At 29.4% G+C, this 25,081-nt stretch overlaps 1 protein-coding gene across 1 annotated transcript in view; it reads left to right on the top strand.

Moving 5' to 3' along the window:
- Window positions 1-489: 489 nt before the first annotated feature.
- Window positions 490-25,081, top strand: part of robo2 (roundabout 2) — a 130,432-nt gene continuing 105,840 nt past the window's right edge. The window contains exon 1 of the mRNA XM_075296779.1: window positions 490-1,969. Coding sequence (XP_075152894.1) covers window positions 1,528-1,969 — 442 coding nt within the window. The 5' untranslated portion in view covers window positions 490-1,527. The remainder of the gene's footprint in view (window positions 1,970-25,081) is intronic.

Raw genomic sequence — 25,081 nt, 5'->3', positions numbered from 1 at the left:
ATAATGATAGCACCAATACAATCCACCACATGACCAAATAAGAGAATATCGAACGTGCATGCAACAGCAGGTCGAAAGACAACAAAACAAAAATACATGGCAATACAATCCACAAATATACGCACCAGCGTACAAAGGCACAAACATTTAGGAAATGAAACGAATAACAAGAGTTCGTGGTCGTTTGTTTCGTACATTTTATGCTATGCACAAGCCAGCCTGATTGTCAGATAGGTAGTTAAACAAACGAGGAGCTTGAGCTCTTCAACACAACAAAAAGAACAACAACAATTGGTACACACAAGCATATCTTCGGCTGAGTGGCGAGAAGCAACATCGTGGGACATGTTGGTGGATTATTGTTTTGTTCTCGTTTGGCCTGTGAGTGAATGAGCACAAGAGTGTGTCTGTGTGTATGTTGCCATATGCCTTGTTTACCGAACTGTGCAATCGTGGATGATTTTAGTTGTAATACGATTGCCGGGCGGTTTGGTTGATTTTTACACAAAACGGGAGCGCAAAGCGATGCGTTCGCTTAATATCCCTCAACAACAATACCACATTACATATCTAACAAAGATTTTGGAATAACATAACACACACAAAAGCTACTAGTGTCGATGAACAAACAAAGAATTGCATTCTTCTAAACGGGGATTAATTACGAAAAGAGTTAATATAAAACCATGAAAAAAGTGTTATGGAGTGAAGAATTGAATTTAAGGAATTTGGATTAAAATCCTTTCGTCGGAAACAATTGGATCGCACTTACATTCAAATATATGGATACAAGGAATATTTATACAAGTGATAAATATCTTAAAGAAATCGGATTGAAATTAGTGCTCAAAACCATTTTTTTTGGATTAAAACAAAATACAGTAATGTTTTAAAAATAAAAATTTTGAACAAAGTTTATGAAATTAAATATAGTGTGTAAATCAAATTAAGTCAAAAAAAGTTTAAGACTAATTTAATTGAAAACCTCCAATGGAATACAAATTATAATTAAATGTGACATCTCAAAAATATTTTCAAATCAAAAATGCTTTAAATTTCAAACAAAAGTGTTAAAAGAATTATAGCGCCTAGCCAAACATATTCATCGGGAGTAAACAAATCCCGAAATTGCCCCCAAAACTCCGTCAGGCAACATTTAAAATGCTGCCAAGCATACACGCATATATCCATCAAGATGTCATTAAATTTCTATAAACGTCTATAAAAAACGACATTTAAATATCACTAGTGATTGAAGTGTTTTTCTCGAAACAAAAACCAAAACCAAAAAAAAATCCCAATGTGTGAGAGTTTGTGTTTAGTTGTTGGTGTATTGAAAATTACTAAAAACGTCTCGATCGTCTAGATAGCCATCACAAAATACCAACAACATTTGGGATTAAAAAAAAGAACTACTAAATATACAACATTTAAAGGAAACAAAATAGTTTATGTATTATTAGCTTCTTCGTTCGTACGACATATCCCTCTTTACGTACTCGAAGGTATCATACACAAAAAAATAAAATGCCCAAGTTAAAGGAACATTTGGTTGGTGAATATAAATTTAGACCAAATCTTCATGTCGCCAAGAAAAATAACAACAACAATACCCAAACTGAAGGCATCATCATGATGACAATAACAAATCGAAAAACAAGAACATATGGAATAAACCCAACATCATCAAATAGACGAAGTAAAAGTGAAACGACTATCAAAAGATTAACGTCTGCCGCTACTATATTTGCTTCAAGAAACTCCTCTTTGAGATCTGTGGTGACAAATAGCACATCGACAATAGCAACAACAACAACAGCAGCAGCACAAATACAAACACCGGCTAATAAAATGTCTTCAAAATATTTTAGCCTTATGTCCTCTCTAAAGCAGTTGGCTATTGTATTGTTGGTATTTTTATTAGCCGATAGTGGATTAAATGGATTACGTATAGTTACAGCTCTTAAGGGTAAGTTGCAACATAAACATAAGATTTTAGTATGAATTCTTGGCTAGTCTAATACTAATATGCCATCATTGGCATACCCCCACACTAAACACGCATACACATACGCACCCACATCTATTCAATAACATATTTACACAAATGATATTGAGGTACCTAAACTCCCATAAATTTCTCAAGAAAAAAGAGATGCATAAACGCACCCACATGCATATTCATATCTGCTCAGTCTTCCTACTTACCCAGCTAACTCCCCATACTCATCTCTTTCTCTTTGGTGGGTTGAGAATATGTATGTATGTACACATACACATGTTTTATGTGTTCTTAAACTTACCTAATTTATCATTTTTTTTCGGAAAAGAGATATGAGTTGTGATATGAGGAGAAAAGGCTAATTTATGTTTTCTTTTTTTGAGGTTTTCCACATTAATGGAAATTTACTCTCAGAGATTACAAAAATATTATGCGTAGGATTTTTTAGTGTGGTTTCTGGAGGGGAAAGGCTAATTTATTTAAATCGATTGGAAGGTGTATTTTTATGATTTTTGTTTTATAAGAAATTGAGAAGGATATTCATAATCGATTACCAATATTATAAGGGACTAAAAATGTTATTGGGGTAGGCTAAAACCGCCAAATCGTTGTTGTCGTCCCTCCATCAATCGCTACATTATAAAAAAATATATTGGGAAAAAATCTAGTAAATTTCAAAATCTTTTCTATAATACTTAATATAACTCTTGTTTAGAACAGGATAATATACATTTGTGTTGTCGTAAATACTTTGATCACTAATCTATACCTAATCAAATTCTGCATTAGTTTTACTTTATATTTGGAAAAGTAATTTTTTTTCTGTATTTATCTATAAGTTTATCAACCCATTTGAAAAATTGTGAAAAATAGCAAATAGGAAATAGGAAAGATTAGAAGAATATTTTTGGATTCTTAGCTAGGCTAAGGATTCCAGCTAATCAAACTGGATTTGATTGTGAAAATATTTTTCATATGTATTTAAGATATTGAAATAAATAAAATGTCCGGTCTATTTTCGATCCTTAGCTAGGCTAAGGATTCCAGAGTTGTAGAGTTTGGTCATGGCACTTTTTTTAACTGCGAATACAGCTTTCTTATTTAGATATGATTCTGAAATAAATTAAATATTCCATTTATTCTTTTAGTAAGAATCTTTAAGAGTGTTTCATTCCAGGGGGCTCTCGTTTACTCCATTTTTTTTTCTTTGTGAAAAGTCGAGGATGCAAATGTTCAAAATCTTGATTTTAACTTTTCAAATATTGTATTTGAATTTTCGACAGCTATTTTTATACAATAATTTTTTAGGCTAACTATTTTTCGACTAAGTATCGTTGGACAGGCGATTTCTAATTAATTGCTCTAGTGATTTCTTGGAGCTCTACTTTTGATATGTCTATAATCGGCTTTATTCAACAGCAAAAAATAATTACTTATCCAAAAATATAGCCAAGTTTTTCTCTTATAGGATTTAATTTGTCCTCAAAGAACATAAAAAAACTAAGCTCACAATTTCGTTTAGAAATAAAAAAAAAAAATAATTTTTGAAACAAAACAAGATTTTTAAATTTTCCCATAAAAAAGTAGGTAAATATTAGCAGACCTACAAACGAACTTCGCCAAATAAAATAATAAAAAATAAATAAAGCCATGCAGTGATATGGAGAAGATTAGCTAAATATGACTTCTTTTGCAGTCTTGCGAAAAATATTTTTTCAGCCAAACCAATTTTCAATGGAATAAAAACTGACAAGAAATAAAAATTTTACAAAAAATTATAAAAATGAAATGTTTACCAAATTTTTCATAGAAATAAAATAGGTTTACAATTTTTTTATCGAAACAAAACTTTGGCCAAAAATGGTAATAAACACACGCATTTAAATAAAATAAACTGTAATAAATTTTGTCAACATTTTATAAAATATATTTCCCCCCAATATAATAATTTACTATAAACAGAAATAACATTTTCAAAGACCTATTCATGCCAATATTTAATTCTTTAATTCTAATATTTAATTGAAAAAATTATGATATTTACAATAAAACAGGATTGTATTTAAAAACTATCTTTCATCTCATGCAATGCTAGGTATTTTTATTGTCCTTGTTTGGAACTGCTTAAAAATTATTTGCAAATTCTATTGCAATTTTTCAGCAGGATTTGTAATAAAATGTTCTTCTATAGTCAATTTTGAAAATTGTTTTTCATGTCATTTATATTTAATTTTCATTTGCTCTTACAAATCTCTAATATTTTCTATATCCTCATTCAATAACTCATAATAAAATTTCTCCTGCAATTTGTCTTAAAAACTCCTTTCAATCTTGTACATTATTTATTTTGCAATTTAATACTTTCTTTCATAGGAAAAATATATTACCATTTACTTTAACCTTTCCATGATAGATTCTCATATTCAAAACATACTGACCATATGTTAAAATTTGTTCTAGGCTACACCGAAAAGAAAAAATCTATAACAAAAGCCTATGATATATATGCTCACTTAAGAGCAGGTAGTTTTTTTGGTTTTCTCTACGAACATCTGCCTATATGCATATCCCGCAGTTTAAGCACTTGGCATTTTATCCTAAAGTCTATAGAGTGTATTTTGTATATGAGATATGTTGCTTTTTTGCCAGGCTCCTCTTAACAAGTACATACATGGAATTTAGAGGCTCTATTATACTTTTGGGAAAATCTATCAGCCGCCTGTCAGTGTTGTTGGTTTTTGGTAAATAGGCTTCCTATGGATTTCATAGAGCTCAGATTACATGAATTGTAAAAATTCTATTGCTGTTGGTTGTATATGGACTAACGTTGATGAGCTGGCACCACTGTTTCTAGTGATGCTAGTGATTTATGAGGGGAAATTTTAGTTTTTTTTGTTTTCTTTGGAAATACGCACACAAAAATGGACAATTAGTTAGAAACTGGTAAAAATCGAGAAAATAAAAACAAAACTATTTAAAATGGAGTTTTTGTTTGATAGATCAAGGTTAAATTTTATTTTTTTTTGCCTTTTAAAGGAATGGAGAGATTTTGTAAAATATATAGAAAGATGAAAACAAATAATTATGTGAAAGTCTATAAAAAATTTAATAAATAATATTTTATATAAAATTTTATAAGAAATTTTATGTCAATTTAAATTTACTTATTAGTTTAGGCAAGGGATTTGTGCGAATAAAATACAATAATAAAATAAATATATATCTAAAAATCTAAAAAAAGATATAAAAAACCTTTTTCATAATATTGAAATATTAACTAGATTTAATATAGTTAATTAAAACCAGATAAAATATTTATTTTTTTAATCTTAACTACATTTAATAAAATTAAACCAACATGTGGGATAAAATTATATGTTAATTTTTAACAGTTTTAGTTTAAACGTGGATTTTATTTAGTATTATTAATTTTTGAATTTAATATTTTTATTATATTTTTAAACGAAAATATAAATATTAACTGAATGTTACTCATTGTTTATTACTTAATGAAAATTTCTTATACAAATTATTGTGTTACAATTTTATTTAAATTTTCCACACTCAAATCGCGGAGCACTAAAGCCAATTAACTTTATCTTTGTTCATGGAAATTGTTACATTTTCGTATATTTTTAATTGCTTTACTTAAATGAACTAAAAAGAATATACAGGAATGAAACATAAAATTTTGATAAACTCGAATTTCTCACAAAATACCTAAGGATTTGATAAAATTTGTAAATTTGATCAAAACTAATTCATTTATCTTTTCTAAATTCCATATTTTTCTTTCAAAATACGAACTTTTTATTAAACCTAGCATTGGCACTATTTAAAAATTTAAATATTTCATAATGGAGAGGTAATGTGTATGCCAGAAAAAATTAATTATATCGAACTAAATTTATTGAATTTGTCGAATAATATTTTTTTTTATTATATCGAAATTTGTAATATATACTAGTCAAAAACTCCAAACATTTTCTTTCCTGGTAGGTCCACTTTATTTTGTTTTACGTTTATGTTTTGTGTTTCTTAAAAATAATCTTAGTTTTTATATGCTAATATATTTTTCGTTTTTCTCCGGATACCTATATCATTATCATTTCTTTTATAATATTCTTTATCCAATTTTCAAATTTATCTTTTACAAATCAGCTGCATTTGCGTAATTACCTATCCCCTTATTTAAATAATTTCCCTTTTAATCTACTTTTTTTTAGTATTTGGCGACGCCAACCTACTTGGCACCATAATTTCTCTCCCCTACCTCCTCTCCACATTTATCTCCTTTCCCAAAAAAGAAAAATATATAGACAAAAACCCAAGCACTATTACAGAGTCATACACCCATATACAAACAACGAACTAGTAAATATCTCATATCTCGGGTATTATCTATTGACCCTATTTTGCCGGTAACTTTTTTTCTACAACAATGTATAAGGCATGCATATGTGCATACCAATTTTACCCCGAAAAAAATGTAAAAATAGGGTTTGAAGAAAAATTTCTTACTCCTAGGCATGTAGTTAAAATTATTCTTTTTTGTATAAAATAAAAAAGGCATAGCCAAACTAGCAGCGGGCCTAATCTTTAACTGGTGAAAAGGCTCATAGTTTTCACAAGTGGAAGATTTTTTCTTTTGCTTTGGCAAAAAGAAAAAGTGTTATTACCGTTTATGCTATAGGTAGGGGGCGGGGACCAGCAGTGAGGAGATTTACAATAGAAACTAAGCTTGAAGGCCCAAGAGCTCTAATTCTTTGTATTTCTATTTTTGCAACTACTACTTGCTATAGATAATATAATGCTCCAAGTAGCATTGTACGGCATCTGTTGTTGTAGGAGAAACGGCAAAAAACAAAAAACTTCAAAACCTCCAGTACAATGAATTTTAAACACTTGTAGGAATAAGAATTCTACTATTCTAGATTTTGTTTTCTTGTTTCGTTTTTTTTTTTCCTTCTCCATTTCCATACAATGGAGTTTTGGTTATGGTGCTAGATTTCTTCCTTTTGTTGGTAGCCAACATTTAACTGGAGCATAACTAACTACCGTTCGTATGTGTATGCTACACATTTTCTATAGGTAACGGAAGCAGAGAAAAATAGGAGTCAAATTTCCATCGAAAATGATATGAAACAAAAGACTAAAGGCTGTCTTGTGACCTAAAACTTTTCATATGCAGTGCACTCCCTCTCTCATACAGCCTAGAGTTGAGGGTAACTATTCTTCTTGATGGACAGAAATAATTGTGGGCCAAAAGCAATATTCTAAGATGATGATGACTTAGTTTTTGAAAAAAAAGAAACTCTTAACAATCTAAGAAATCAATGACCAAGGGAAAATGAACTTAAAAGAAAGAGCAAGGAATTTAAGAAAATAACAAAAACGAAATTTTAAATAAATCAGTGAAATATATGGTAAAGAGTTTGTAGTGAATTTGAAGAAAATATATTTATGGAAATAGTAAATGAAAATATATATTTTTTATAAAAATTACATAAAAAAGTTTTTCTCCCAATAGCTATCATAAATTTTTAAAAAATTTCCTATGTAGAACGTTTCTCTGTAAAATTTATAGCAAATTTATATAAGTTAAATAAAAAAGTTGTACTTCCAATAATTATCACAATTTTTGTAAAGAAAAATATATTCAGATTTTTTTTTTATATCAATGTTGTATTTTAGACCATTTGTTGTGCACAACGAACTGCTGAGGATTCCCAATCCTTCGGACTAAAAAAAAAAATATTTTTTCATGACACAAACACATACATAAATTAGATAAAAAAGTTTTTCTCCCAATAACTACCATCGTTTTTGTAAAAAAAAATATATTTTCATGGTATTGAAAAACATTTCTGTGTGAATAGTTAATAGAATTTAAAAATTTATATTAAATTTATATTTGTTTATATAAGTTAAATAAAAAAAGATTTACTCCAATAATTAACTTTTGTAAAGAAAAATATATTCAGAATTTTTTTTTATATCAATGTTGCGTTCTAGATCATGGGTTGTGCATAAGGAACTGCTGAGGATTTGGAACTCCATTCTTCTCAACACATGATGTTAAGCGGAACTGCAGTCTTCCAAACTCTTTGTTCTACATAAAAACTTAGTAAAGGCTCTTACAATAAATTATATTAAACGAAAAATGCTGTCAACATGTAGGTCTAAACTAAATTAATTTTTCTTTACACCAAAAACTAATTCATTATGCAACTGACCGTCATTAAAAAATTTATTGAAAATTCATTGATCGTATTATATTCCATATAAAAAAAAATAAAATACCATGCAAAACAATTTTAGAAAGCTAACTTATAGCTCATATTCCATTTTATGAAGATTAGGATTTTTAAGGTTAGGTCTTCTAGCATGGACTTGGTAACATCAATTGGAAGTTGTCGTGGCGTATTTTCATAAATGGGACTGCTCACACCAGGACACCTTCTTTTTCCTATGAGACTGGATCTGATTTCTGTATATGCCAATAAAAATGTATTTCCCCCAAAGATATTTTCCCATAACCAATTCCGTTTAAAATTCAAATTGAGGAATTTTACGCTTATCTTTTAACCCGTGTGATTTAATTCCCCAACAATCAACTTAAACCATATCCAGTGCTAGCGAATGAGGTCCATAAAACTCTATCTTATATACCATCCCCTGCAATTCCTTCTTCTACCCCATCATCACAAACTGAGTTCAAGATAAAAATCTTTGAAAAATGACATAAAAGACCTGTAACTAACACGCCATGCAAGCTAATACACGTGATAACATTTAAGCAAAATGTTGAACTTGCCATGCACCATGCAACTCACCCAAACTTAAATCTAGCCACCCAGCATTACATGAGAAATTAGCAAACAAATACAAGAAATATTAACATTTAAATACAAACACACTCACACGCATATAAAGAAAAATCAAGGATGCAACATAGTCATCAGGGTTTTGGAGGGCAATATTAAATGGAAAAGAATAGAATAAAATCAAGGGTTCGAAATGTGAAGTATCAACGATTGAGAATGATATGGGAGGCTATGGGTTAAAAGAATGCGTTTGCCGCCAAGACTCGCCAAGCTATAAGGGTCGTTATTGAGTTTTAAGGGCTAAGCTATAAATAAGGGTTGTTGGCCCCCCTTCCTTTTCTTGTTAATGTCTATAGAGGTACTTACCACCAGCTAAGGGGTGTCTGTTATGATGCATCGTCATCGGGCATCATTAGAAAAGTTAAACTTTTTAACAAATGTTACACTTTATTTTGTATTGCCAAAGGTAGCATAAACATGCGGGGGAGATGGGGTGGCCTTCAATGTTAAAATAAAGCATTCTCTATGAACGGAGCAGAGGACAATATATGAGCGACCAGCCAACATAAGTCAGCGACAGTAAATGTTACCCTGGGGACCTTTTATGTAGATTTTGTCATAGCATCCATCCACCACTTTCTGTTAGTACGAGTATATACGTTTTTTTTTTATTTGTTGACATTGAAATTCTTTTCCTTTTTGCATTGGATTTTGTAATAATAATAAAAAAAAACAAATAAATAAATAAGTAAATCTTTTCTAATAAGCACTAAGATTTAAGAGGCGATATGGAATTTCGAAGAGATTAGAATTTAATGGGAAAATATTAAGTATTTTTTTGTGATTCGTTCTTTCTTTGGCAAGGTTATTGAATAAAATGTGAATATCAAAATTTGCGTGTTTGTAAAAATATTTGTAAAATTTTATTTTAAATTTATATAAAACTATCCAAACAATTAAAAGTTTACAAGAAGTGTATGACAGATAGGAACCAAAATCGGTGCTTACAGAAAATAGCAATTTTATATTGAAAATATTTCAATGTTATTGAGAAATATATATTTCAGAGAAAAGTTAGCAATTTTCGAGAAGCGTTTGATATTTTAAGTAATTATAATTAGTAATTATAATTATACAAAATTCTAAGATATTGCAACACCATGTACTTTATAGGCTACAAATTCGTATGTAGTTCAATGTCGCACACAAGCATGAGATTAACATACCTTTTTGTGGTTTAGAAGGGTTCTGATTTTGATTTGTTTTTAATTCTTTTTATATAACAATTTTTTAGCTTTCTTATTTTTCACCATCATAAATAGTCAAATAGCCACACCAAATAAAGTCTAAAAGGGTTTATTTGGATCGAATAGTTCATACCAATTAGGCTATTTGTTTAAAAGTGTATTTCATGTATCCTTAATTATGAGGAATAAAGTTTGCATCTCAATATAATCAGGCAAATTTGCACACATGAACGCCGTGAATATTGCTAAGTCCACTAAGATCAAGCAAATCTCATTCTGTGTCTAGATTATCAACACCAATTTTCGTTTTGAAAGAAACTAATTTTATAGAAATGGAAATGTTCACATATGTTTGGCAAAATTAAAACGTTACGAAGAGGACTTCATATAATGCACACAAATAGTCCATTTGTACTATATAAGAGATATCGATTGCTATAATTACCAGCTATGGTCACTTTTTCCATATCAACTCGCCCATTTGTTTACAAGTCAATTTTGCGTCTCTAAATAATGAGCAGTAAAGCTTGCAACGAAATACAATCAAACAAACCTGCACACATAATCGCCGTTAACATCTTGAAGACCACTAAAGTCATGTAAAACTGATAGGTTGTTTAAATTGTCAATATCAATTTTAGTTCAGACAAGGATCTTTAAAAATCTCAATTACAAAAAAATAAATAAAAATCGATTGTTTTCTCTCTTACAATAATATACACATGGTAGCGAAATGAGAATTAATATATTATTGTCATTGGGGCATAGTACATGCATTCATTAATTCGCATCTGTTCTCATGGTTTATTGCACGATTTAAAAAAACTCAATTACTAACTCTTTATTCTATATTTGTCTTTAAAAATCTTCCTTAAAACCCAAATTTTTATTTATTTGAATGGCCTTAAAGATTTATTTTTATTACTCTTTATTGACTCCTTTAAATGTGTGCTATAAAATAAACCAACATATACTAATAAAGCAAAATCTGATACAGTTGTGCAACTCTTCAATAAAGAAAACAATCCCATTCTCTTGTACTCTATATGTAGGAATATGCAATAAACATTTGAAAAAAAGCTCTTGGTTTTTAGAATATATAAAAATAGAATATGTTATACTTTATTTATATTGTTTTCAATATTTTTTATGATTATTACGGTCAACATTTGAATTATTAATTTCCAATACATGATTTATTGACTTTTTATATCATGTTTTTTAAGTCACAACAACACCAACCCCAGCACCTTTTTTCTGGCTGTGCGAACTTTTTATGGTTTTCCAATTACATGTTTTCCTTCAAGTTTTTGTTACTTTCTTGTGGAATGAATGAATGAGTGGTGGTGATGGTAAAGAAATTTAAGACACCAGGATATTTTGTCTTTCTCTTCAACCTAAAAATCTTGTTTGCTGGATATATTTTTTATTGAATCGGGAAATTTGTCTTTTTTGTCATGTTATTAAAACCTACGCATGTTTTAAGGCCGCATTTTTTTCACAGCCATTCAAGTCAAGCAAACGTCAACTTGGCATTTTAAAACGTGTTCATGGTTCGGGTTTGTTTTTTTTTTTTGTGACGTTTGTGCAAATATAAACTCTGAGCTTAGAGGACGAAGACATGCAAATTTTTATAGAGCCAGGTTAGCCAAAAAAAGAGAAAAGAAAGACGCGTTGGATTTACATCTAAAGCTAAACGACAACACTATGTAGCAAATTATTGTAGTATGCTAGAAAATAGCTAAACGAAATTTTTCCTAGGTTTTCGTCCAAGGCATAATTTAAACCTACGCATCTTAAACTAGCTGGCAGTTATTTTTTGCCCTCCGTTAGGCTCTTAAAATGGGAAAAAATGAAATATTTGCTTAAGCGTTAGAAAGACAACAGAAGAAGTAACAAAATGAGACAAATTCGAGTGGGTCCATTAACATTAGAACACCTTTTGTGGAAGTGGGGTCATGAAAGCAGTCTTATATTTGATTTTCCTATACAAAAAAAAAAAAAAAAAAAAATAGAATATGGTAACTGCAGTTTACTAAGATTCTATTTTCACAAGCAGCTGTTGTCGTTTGTAGGCCATAAAAATTTGAAAACATTGACCTGGCCCAGGACAGAAAAGCTACAGCTGGCGATGGAGATTATTTCACATGCATGCATTAGTAAGAAAAATAAATAAAATAAAAAAAATTATAAGATAAGAGGTGTTTTTTAGAGTTTCCATAATGAAAAGATGGCTGAAGTTTTAATTGTAGAGTTTTTGATGCTTTAGCTGGTTGCATATACATGAAAGCTATGAATTTCACATATCAATTATTTGCTCCTTTTAAGTTGAATAATTGTATATAAGCATTGACAAAGTATTAGTAAAATTAAAACTTCTCTTCTATTATACCATAACCAAATTTAAAAGGAACATTTAATTGATATATGAAAGTCGTATCTCTCATCCTTTTGAGTTTTCTAGACTTCATCAAGAATGTAAGGTGTAGCTTTTGTATGCAACTTCATATAAAGGGTGATTTGTTAAGAGCTTGATAACTTTTAAAAAAAAAAAACGCATAAAATTTGCAAAATCTCATCGGTTCTTTATTTGAAACGTTAGATTGGTCCATGACATTTACTTTTTGAAGATAATTTCATTTAAATGTTGACCGCGGCTGCGTCTTAGGTGGTCCATTCGGAAAGTCCAATTTTGGGCAACTTTTTCGAGCATTTCGGCCGGAATAGCCCGAATTTCTTCGGAAATGTTGTCTTCCAAAGCTGGAATAGTTGCTGGCTTATTTCTGTAGACTTTAGACTTGACGTAGCCCCACAAAAAATAGTCTAAAGGCGTCAAATCGCATGATCTTGGTGGCCAACTTACCGGTCCATTTCTTGAGATGAATTGTTCTCCGAAGTTTTCCCTCAAAATGGCCATAGAATCGCGAGCTGTGTGGCATGTAGCGCCATCTTGTTGAAACCACATGTCAACCAAGTTCAGTTCTTCCATTTTTGGCAACAAAAAGTTTGTTAGCATCGAACGATACCGATCGCCATTCACCGTAACGTTGCGTCCAACAGCATCTTTGAAAAAATACGGTCCAATGATTCCACCAGCGTACAAACCACACCAAACAGTGCATTTTTCGGGATGCATGGGCAGTTCTTGAACGGCTTCTGGTTGCTCTTCACTCCAAATGCGGCAATTTTGCTTATTTACGTAGCCATTCAACCAGAAATGAGCCTCATCGCTGAACAAAATTTGTCGATAAAAAAGCGGATTTTCTGCCAACTTATCTAGGGCCCATTCACTGAAAATTCGACGTTGTGGCTCGTTAGTAAGTCTATTCATGATGAAATGTCAAAGCATACTGACCATCTTTCTCTTTGACACCATGTCTGAAATCCCACGTGATCTGTCAAATACTAATGCATGAAAATCCTAACCTCAAAAGAATCACCCTTTAGATATTTGGCTTCAACTTTGTTGATTTTTTTTATTTTTCGAGTAAGATTTGTTACATATTTTTTGGTACAAAACGAATTGATACCGACATAAATATTATTGCCTATAATGCACTTTGGTTTATTGTTTTAGTCGCCATACGGTTCATCTTTGTGTGCAAATTATTTCTGTAATTCGAATTTTTGCTGATCCTTTAGAATTTAATATTTTTAATATTTTCTAAAATAAAAACTTTTAATAATTTATCCTCAGATGTGATAGCATTTATTTGTCAATAATATTTATTTATTAAAATAACATATTTGTAGCCATTTATTTGGATAATTTTTTACGAACTGAATTGGATTTTCAACAAGAAAACAAACTGATTTGGAAAAGCCAACTCTAGAGGAGAATAGATCTTTGTCTCTTCTTCTTTACTCTTCTTCTTACTCTAGAGGAGAATAGATCTTTGTCTCTTCTTCTTTACAGGATAGCATTTTTTAATGTGTGCAAAAGTGTTTTTATAGTAAACAAATTTGTATTGAAGATCTATGAATGCTGTTCACATAAAAATATAATATATTTGTAATGTAAATAAATATCGAATTAATTAAATTAATTCATTTAATTATGGTTTTACTTCACTCTTAAAGCCAAGGTTCATGAACAACAATAGCCTCAATATTTTATTTTTATTTAAGAGTAATTTCCAATAGTGCTGCTAAATTTGTCAAATAAAACGAATTGATATTGAAATATTTTTCAAATTAAAAATTGGTTATTTGTATCTTCATATAAAAAAAATCTTATTTTTCCATGTGTGCAGCTCTTAGTGTTTTATGAAGAGTTTTCTAATCGTAAGTTCTATAATCTGATATGTTATTTAACTAAATTTCTCTATTGAGTTTTCAATGGCCCTGCTTTTACAAAATGAAAATTTTATATATATAAAAAATTCCATTCCCTATATAGTAACAATGATGTGCTTTATGGTATATTGGCTTGTTTTGTTATAAAAATCATACACGCACACACATTCTTAAAAATTTTTTCCCTTACGGTGCGTATAGTTTCAAAGTGCTGTTATCATTGTTTGACATCTAATATCACGCTTTAAGAATTAAATTTAAATATGGCAATATCTAAACAAGAAGAAGATGAACAACAACAACAACAACAACAACACCAACAACATTGGCCATGAACAGGATCTTCTTTTTTTGTTTACCAAATGGCAGCGTTAGTAGCGGCTTTTCCATTCAGAATCGAGAGAATAAAAAATGAAAAAAACTTTTAAGGGGAGGCCTGATGATGGCAAACAACGACAACGATGACGACAGTTCTACGCTAAAAAGCACCTGTGTGCCTCAGCCATGTAATAAAAATAATAGACACACTTACAGTGCCAACAACAACAACAACACCACTAAGAATATAACGCACCATAAAAAAGACGCAAAACAAGAAAGAAAAAAAATTTGCAACAAAAGTGGCAAAAATGTTGAAAAGAAAATCAACAGTAATGTCTAACAAACAACTTCAGCGATGGCGGTGGCGGCTGCGACTGCGGCAGCAGCAACAGCATCATCATCAAATACGGCAAGGCAGAGCATTAACAAGCTCAACCAAAAGCCCAGTAACAATGCGCCTCTATCCTGGCCCCATAACAAGCTTAGCTAACACGTTAGCTGCCATAGCCAAAGTCAGTTGGCCAAGTAAACAACCATCCAAGCAGCCAGCCAGCCAGCCAACGAGGCATCCAGTCAACGTTTATGTTGCTTTTGCATTGCGTTGTCGTCAACAGACAGGTTATTGTCATTTAGACGGTTTGGGCCATAAGTGTATTTCCTTGTAGCGGTATATGTATACGTCTAACTATCAACGGAAAGTTTACATTGTCACAAGAATTAGTATTCGAATTGAGGAGTAAATAATGAAAACAATTTTTTTTCACGACTAGGAAAAATATAAACATTTGTTTAGGTTAAAGTGGCAGCCCGATTAAGATTCAGTCTCACTTAGACTATTCAGTCCTTTGTGATAAACATTTGTTCGCTGAATATTTCTAATATTCTTCTTTAATCTATAGGATATATTTTTAAGCTGATTTTCAGCAATTGTCTACCTATTACGCTACTAGGAAATAGAAAAAGTGACAATTGGTTACTTGGTGCATTACTTAGGGTTCTAAGGTTAACCAAAATTGCGTAAATAAAAAATGCTTACCAAAGTTTAATTGGGAATTACAATATAACGATTTCATAAAGACAAAAACAAGGCAAATTTTGAAAATTCTTACTCCAGATAGCAGAGTTGCCAAATTTGATAAAATTGAACTGTAAAAGGGGTTCCCTCCAAAATTTCCCTTCGTTAGAGATTTACTACCTTAACAATATTTCCACCTTTCTCTAAATTTCTAAGTTCTTTTTTCCTTTTTTTGGACCAGTGTAAACAGGCCTCTAAGAGTTATGTTCAACTTTGAACATATTTTTGCTGTTACGCTTCTCTTCGATATTTGTCGCTTTTATAGCTTTCATTGCTGCTATTGCTGTTGTTTTTGCCGTTGTTGTTGTTGTTGTGAACATGTTGTAAAATAGTTAAACTATAAATCTAAATAAATGTCAACCTGTAGCATATAGCAATTGCTGCTTGTTTTCAACATGTTCGTCGTTTCACTTAGCTACGTGGCAGCCACTGCTTACTTACTTAACTTACCTATCACCTTACCTTATCCACTAAAGGGTAATGCTTACATATATATTTTAGAATATGACGGTGCATTGAGTTAAACAACGGCAGAAGGCCATCCTTATTTGTTTTCTTCACCCCTTGCAGTACGTCCAGGGCAGTTTTGGTGGGGATCGAGTGAGAGAATTGGTGAGATACGTTAACGTTATACAAGTGACTTTTAAGGTGATAAGCTTAAAAAGCATTGAATTACCAATTTGTTGTTGGGGAGCTGTTGTTATTCGGGGTGCTGTTGGTGTTTTTTTTTGTCATTTCAATAAAGTGTTATGTTGTTTTTTATTTTTTTGGGATTGCAGGCAGCCTTTTTGTGCCCGGCCTATACCAAATGGCCCCTGTTGGCTGTAAGCCAAACCCCATATAAGAAATTGAAGCAATGCAAAAATCTTTATCTCTTCGATGAACATAAGCCGAGGCTATCATGACATCATGGTAGGCTGCTAATGGTGTTTTTTTGGGAGGGTTTAGATGGTAAAAAGCTGGATGCCTCTTACAGCTTCTTCAATAATGTAGTAGTTATTTTAGGCCGTAATTTAACCTTTTTCTGATATTTAAATAAACTTTAGATTTTTTGTCATTTCCAGAGATTAATGCAGCAAGTGCATAGGTATACAAAACCCTTTTACTCTTCTGCTTTTTTTTAAGAAAATTCAATACTTTACCATAGCTTTTGATATTTTATGATTTCTTGGCTTTTGGAAATAATGTAGAGTTTTTTCTTTGTCTTCTTTTTTTATTTGGTATTGGTGGCTTATCTCAAATCTTAACGCATTTTAAGTGGTTTTTTCACTTAAGATTTTGATGGTAGAGAAGAGACATCAGACTCTATGATGTCTCTAAGATTTAGGGATTTTTTTCATTTAGGAAATTTTTGATAAAGATTTAATTGTGTTGAAAAAGTGTTTTTTGAAATGAATTTGATTTTGATTTCAGCGTTTGTTTTTCATTTCTCCAATAACAAGGCCATCTTTGATTAGAGAATGAGTTCTTTATGAGTGTCATTTTATTTTAATGGATTGGTGTTGAAATTGAGGAGACCTTAAGTCTATTTATTAAGATAGGGCAATTAGGAGAAATTTTTTTGATTTAAAATTTCCAATATTAAAATTTAAATAATTTGTAATGATCACCTAAGTAAACGAAATTAAAAGATAAGGCGATGTCTAGGGGATTTCCCTAGCAAGATAGAGATAAAAGTGAGTTAGTTATATGAAACTATTAAAAATTTGTTTTAATTTGGTTTGAGTTTCTTAAATTCCCTGTGGTCTTCAATGAAATCACAATATTAAATATTTTTCTTGTAAAATTAAAAAAGTCATTTAAATAATTTCTTCTTATTTCCCAGTAAAGATTCTTCCTTGGGATTTCCCTTAAAGTGATGATAATAATAATAATGTTTAATTTTTTGTGACTTCCTTTAGCAAGTTTCATTGAATGTAATAAAAACTTTCCGAATTTTTTCAAGTAAAATTTTCTGCTAAGTGAGCATCAATAAATATAATAGGCCTCTACACATAGACTATTATAAAAGTCAAAGAAGATAGATAAAAAATGCCCAGACTCAAAGAATACAAGAAAAGCGGACAGACATTTGTAGGTTGAACGGACAGACTTTTGTGTTTGAATCTTCTGTTTTCAGTTGAAATGAGTTTTTGTGGCCTTTATGAAAGATTTTCCTTTTCAAGATACAAACTGGCAAGGTCAATATAGATTTCGTTACGCCTGCATATGAAACTGAAACTGAAATACTGACGAAAACGCAAGAACTGTTTATAACAATAATTGTAACAGAATATAATGAAACAAATAAACTAAAAAAAAAAGGCCAGATAAACATTAGGGTGGTTCGGTTTGTAGAATTAGTACGGAATATATATAAAACAACGCACAAAATTTTTTTTTCTGATTCAAATACGAAAATTAATTGATCTAATTAATTTTTTAATTGAAATGTCATCAATCACAAAAATGATATTATCAATTCAAAAATTAATTGACAGTCAATTAAAAAATTAATTGATCCAATTAAACAATCTATTGATACTATTAATTTGTGTGATTGATTTTTATTTCAATTAAAAAATTTGTTGATTCAATTACATTTTTAATTGAATATTTTTTAAAACTCAGTTAAGATTTTAATTGAAAAAAAAAAAATTCCTGAAATTTTTTGTTGTGTATTATGCTCGTTTATAGGGTGTCATGAAGAGAAAATCTGGTAATGGAAGAACTGAAAATAGGTACTAAATAAAGACAGATCTCAACGATGAAGCATTTCTTAAAAAAAAATTTTAGAAGCTTCAAATACGTTCAAATATTCCATTACCACTGAGGTTTTCATTTTGTAATTGCAAAAAGTAACAAAAATCTTTGGCAAATATATTACATTTTTGTCACAAACAAATTATAAATTTAATCAATAAATAATAAATAAAATAATATTTTTATTTATTATAAATACAAACTATAATAAATGTATAAAAAAAAAATAAACTATCAACCAGCTATCGGCCTAAATAAATTAATATAAATTAAATTAATCAATTTATAGCAAATAAAATATATTCCGAAAATTGATCCCATCTAATACACACTTGTATGCATTTCGATTACAATTAATTTGTGCGTAGTTAAAAACCCCTGTCCTCCGAGTTTTTTTTTTTTTTGTATCAGCTTACAAAAAACACACAAAGACCGCCACTGTTGCTTGAATTGAAAGGCCACCAAAGGTTTTATCTATGTGTTCGTGTGTGTAAGTCACTACTCTGTTATCAAGGGTGGCTAAGAAAGATTCAAAAGATTTCAAATGATTCTTAGTATATGATGGTGGTAGTAGTTCTTATGGTGCTATTGCTGCTGCTGCTGCTGTCGCCATTGATGGTAGGGAACATGTGTTTTTGAAAGGCCAACAAAATATGTAAAGAATATTTACAGCCCTCGTAAATTTTCTTCAGAGACACCCTAGAGTAGCAAAATAAGATAATTTCGGAAGGTTGTTTTTTTTTTTCTGTTGTCCTATGTCAGGGTGTGAGTTTAAGATTTTCAGTTTTTTTTTTTTTTCTTCATTTATAGTCCTAGGTCTTGGGACAGCTTCATTGTTTATTTGCTTTTCTTTTTGGACTCCAACTCCAGAAGATATTTAAAGGCAGAAATAAAATCAACACGGAAAACAATTGTTAAAATTAAAGGAATTTTTATTAAAATATTTTCGCCATAAGGGTATCATAAAATAGGGATATTATATGGTTATCCATACGGAAGTTCACAGGGAAATAAGTGCAAAGGAATAGATTTTTTTTTTTGCAAAATAGAAAATGCTACAGCTATAATTTATATAATGCGACAGCATATTGGGAATATGGAGATACATTTTTTTCTATAAAAAACACATCATAAGAATAACAAAATTCAAGCCCAATAATTGATACACATAAACAATTGAAAATGAATTCTTATCTATCAAAAAGGAAATAAATTAAATATATAAAATATTTTAAATAAACTATAAATTATACTAAATTTAAATGAAATTGAGTAAATTAAAATTATGTTTATTTAGTTTGAACTAGTTTCATTTCATTTATTTTTATTTTAATATTTAATATATTTAATATGCTTTATATTTAATATACATTATAAACAATGTATATTTAATATACATTATAAAAAAAAAAACCTTAAATAGCTCAAAAATAATTAATTCGACCTTAATTAATCCTTTATTCGATTTGATGACTGGTAAATAAAAAGTCAAATTCAATTTTTTTCATTTAATTACAAATTCAGTCAATGTTAATTAGAAATAATATATTTCAATTAACATAATATTTACAAAATGAAATTAAATGAAAACTTCAAATTTTTCAATCAATTTCTGGGCTGGGCTTAAAGTTTTATTTTGATTAATTATACTTGTTAAATTTTTAACTGACTACATTTTCAAATTCAAGCGATGACTTTTTTAAATGGAAATAGTTTAGTGACATTTTTTTTCATTATATTCATTAAACCGAATAAAGGAGCAATTCAACTCGAATTAATTATTATTTTTTTTTTTTCAGTTTAAGCACCTTAATTTAATGTAATTTATACAATTTCTTTTAATTCATTTTAATGCATATAAAATATATTTCTGAAAATAATTTAAACATTAATTGATCCAATTAAAAAATTAGTTGATACTATTAATTTTTGTGATTGATTTTTGGTTCAATTAAAAAATTTGTTGAATCAATTAAATTTTTAATTGAATATTTTTTAAAACTCTATTAACCCTTTCACTACCGATGTCCACCTAGAAGGACATTCGAAAAAGACACCAAATTCTATTTTCCCACTTAGTTTCGATTTATTTCTCGACGTTATTTTAAAGTAGAGGCTTCAATCTAAATAAGCTATACATATTTTCCATATTGATGAGCACTAAAATACATTTTTATTAACTTCTTTAACAATAAACGAAAAATACGTAAATTTGAGACAATTTTTCTACTGTATGTTTCTAGTAAATGGGCATTTATACAAAAACTATAGCTGATACTTTAACGGTTTCTTTTTTGTATTTTTGCTCACACTGTGAAAGATATTATAGGCTAAATGTCGCTTATTTTCGTAAGGCCATTTAGTCACAATTCAAGAATCAAGTTTTCAGAAGAAGCTCATATAGCTCTTGAAGTAATTGAGGTAGGTTCTCAAATTGACAATTTTTGTTCTACATGCTGTTAGTACAAGTAAAAACTGAAGAAAAATTAAAGTTTTTAATATTAGGTTTATTTCGGTAGTGAAAGGGTTAAAATTTTAATTGGAAAAATTTCGTGAAATTTTTTTCTGTGTAGAAACATAATTAAATGAAATGTTTATCATAAAAAGTCTCGTAAAATCAAGTTTTGCAGGTAAGATAACGAACACTTCATGTAACTTATTTATCGTGCTCTCAGATCTAGTGATTTTTTTATTCATAGTACTTTGGAAAATTAAAAATTTGGCCATAAAATAAAAAAAATAACTTAAATAAAATTTATTATAAATTAAATTACATACATTTTTACTTATACAAACATAAAATTAATTTTAATATTATTTTCAATTTCTTAGAAATTTATTTTAATTTATAATATATTAAATTATTCATTATAAAAAAAAATTATGGGTTTAAATTTGTTTTAAGTAACAGTCTTATTGCATTTTAACAATGCAACTCTTATCTTTTACTATTCATATATCAATATACTATTTTTGCATTTGAAAAAAAAAAACAAAAATCTGTTTATCATTTTCCATATTTAATTTATCATTTTATCTTTTTATAATTTATCAGTGATTATTTATGGTGTTCTGGAAAATTAAAAATTTAGTCATGAGAATAATCTTAATTTAAATATATTGAATTTGCTGTTAATAAAATTTAATTTATTATAAATTAATTTTAAATTTTTTAATTTTTTATTTATAAAAATATGAAATTAATTTTAAATCTCAAATAAATTTAATTCAATTTATTTTGATTTATAAAACATTTAATTATATTCTTCTTCTTCTTCTTTTTTTAAATTTCAACCCTTATATCTTACTCTTCATATGTCAATACCATATTTTCCAAATTCAAAACCAAAATCTGTTGATCATTTCCTTTCGATAATAATCAATTTAACTTTTCATAATCTCCATAATCACCATAAGATCATTATAATTCACCACTGGGCCTAACAAAACAAACATAAGGCTCTAATTAACCTCAACGAAACAAAATGCCAGCATTTTACTGTTAAAACTTAAAACCAACAGCTGTTTCAATTACTCCAAAAACAAAGGTATGGACTACCTCATTAAGCGAAAATATCCTTAAAGGATGAATTCATATATAAATATCCCCTGAAAACAAAAGCAAAGTTATCATCTTCAACATGACATACATTAAAGTTAACATACCAAGCATTCATCTTTATAGATATTTAAGTTCATCTTCCTGCCAGACACCATCATCAGCCTCCGTAACTTACACCACCTACCCCAAAGCTAAAACCAAACAACAACAACAATTTTAATGATCTACTTTTTGGTTTCCTTTGCATTTTGGGTAACACATTGATAGTTTAAAGCCAGTATTAATGGTGATTTTGATACAAAATATATCTCTTACCAAGAATAGCAGCTGTTCTTTGGAAAAATAAAACGTAGCATGGTATAGTAATCATAAAAGGCCTTTAAGGCTTTGTTACGCACCAAAAGAAGCTCAAAACTGTCCTTGATGTGGAAGTATTGGATTCAACGTAAAACAAGGGATTGTTTTGTAAAATCTAGGCTGATGAAGCCTAGTTTTCTAGGGTCATCAAAAAACACAATAGAGAACAAACAGAGGGACGGACGGGCGGACGGACGGATTTTCAGGTATCATGGTATATCAATGGTCTATTTTTATTGTTTACTGTTTTTAGTTACACTTGGGATTATCCTTTTCCTTTACATTGACAATTGAGGAGTTCATGTGTGTTACACACACACGGGCGCATCTATGTATTTGGGTGATTATTGCTATTGTTGCAGTTTAAGTTTTTCTTTTGTTTGAATGTTATTTTTCAATTTTTTCCGCTGTGAATTATTTTTGTGAGAGGGATTTTAGCAGCACCTAAATTCTTCTTATTTTTTTTTTTTTTGGCATTGAGAAGAATAATTCTGTGTAGGTGCAGTTAAGCGTGACAAAATAGATTTAAAGCCTAAAATACCTGAATCATATCTTGTTGGGGATTGTTTTGTGTAGGTTGTTTGGTAACAGTCACAAGGAGGTGGCAAAGATTTATTTTACTTCAATTAGGCATAGCAGATTTACTGGATTTAATTTTCGTTTCATTTTATTTCCAAGAGAAAAATAAAATACAAAGTTTAAAAAATTGTTTAACTTTGGGATGAGTTCTCCTTTGGTGACTCTGGTGAAATATGAAATGAAGGTCAACTGGAATTTGACTAATGATAGGTGTTGAAATGTTAAGATACTTTTAGTCAAAAGTATTTTAGGATTATTTTCTAAGAATTGTGAAGGTGTAAATGTGAGTCAAACGAAGAAGACAATCGGAAAGTTAAGCTGGAAGTTAATGTGGCATTAAGTTGGTCTTAAATTAAACTAAATTAAATTTTAAATAAATTAAATGTTTTATTAAATATACTTTTTATTAAATTTTCTTTATTTAAAATAAATGTCCATAATATTGTGCTAAATTTTAAGTTGCATATTATTTTATATTAGGTCAATATTTTTCAATGTATCAGTGTGCAATCTATAAAAAACTATTATTTCTTAAATTATTTAATGTAAAATAATTCCTGCCTAGAGATAAAAAAATATAGACATGATATCGTTTGAATTGATATTTTTGACAAATTGATTTTTTGCTTAAAAAATCCGAAAAGATGAAGTTTGGGGTGTTACATATACCACAAACACATTTTGCTTCAAGCATATATATTTTCAGGATTGGTCCAAACAAAATATTGTTTGTATTGTTCAAACATATTATGTTTCACTTTAGGGCATACACTGGTAGTAAAAAATGTTAATGACATTTTCTTTGTGGGGATATATTTTTAAGGCGCCAATTGGTTACTTCCATTATTTTAGTAGGCTGCAACTCTCTAGGTCTCTCTTTCTAAACACATATATGTTTATAGGCTGTTTTCAAATTAATATATGTTTGCATCTAAGCATATTATATTCCCAAACATATTGTGTTGTAACATATTAACATATATGTCCCCAAACATGTCATGCTAGTTTATGAACATTATATGCTTGCACTTAAAAATATTTTGTTAAAAAATTGGGGTTCCAAACATATAATTTTTACACCCAAACATATGAAAAACAGTCTTTTTCGTCTGTGTACAGTCTACAAATTCATCCTACCGATTTAACTGATAGCCGAACACCTACAACTCTGTAGTTCATATAAGTTACCAAGAATATTCCTTTAACTAATTGCAAAGGTCCAAAAATCTAATATTAAACATTTTGCAAATTAAAAATTTCACTTTAAAACATTTTAAAATGCTGAAAACTTCGAATTTCGCAAAATTTGATTTTTCATGATTTTAAAAGGTCGATGGCTAAGCTGAGATCAATATTTAGGAAATATGGCCAAAGGGAAATATTAAAAAAAAATAAACGATTTTAAGAAAATCCGATTTTTACTATTTCAACCCAGCAAAAATATTTGGAAGTTCTTCCAAAGGCACAACTTTAAAAGCACTTCCAGAAGATGAACTCCCAGTGATGTTCTTTATTTTAACTACCCAGGAAGTTCTTTTAATTCAATTTTTTATAATTGGGTTTTTAATACTTTTAATGGATAATTTTAACTTTTTTGTTTCAAATAGGTTAAAAACAGAGTAAGAATTCATAAAATGGTACAAATCATTTAAATTTTGTTGACAAAAATGCTAAATCCAATCTGGAAAAATTGTGAATTATTGAAAATATTTGAGGTCAAACGTTTCCGACAAGCGTTAGAATCCATTAAAAATTATAAAAATTATTTATTTGACAAAATATCACAGAATTTTTTTATTTACATCCGAAACATTGAATTCGGTTCACACCTAAAGAAGTGATGCAAAATCAGTGCAACAACTGTTGAAATGGAGGACTTCCGTCCTATGACAAGCCCATGTTAAATTCATCGCTTCTGCGTCAATTTTGCACCACTTCCGGATCCAAAAAGAACATTTTCATTACTTTTTTGGCGACGCTTTTTTTGCTGGGGATCTTAGATCGCTTCCGACTTTGTGTTTTCTCCAAAGTGGAGACAAAATATTGAAAACTTGTTTAATGTTACTCTTCAAC

This window comes from Haematobia irritans, chromosome 2 (assembly GCF_050003625.1).
Source record: "Haematobia irritans isolate KBUSLIRL chromosome 2, ASM5000362v1, whole genome shotgun sequence".
In the NCBI taxonomy this organism is placed as follows: Eukaryota; Metazoa; Arthropoda; class Insecta; order Diptera; family Muscidae; genus Haematobia; species Haematobia irritans.
The sequence above is the reverse complement of the archived record's forward strand: the minus strand, read 5'-3'. Positions and strand labels throughout refer to the sequence as shown.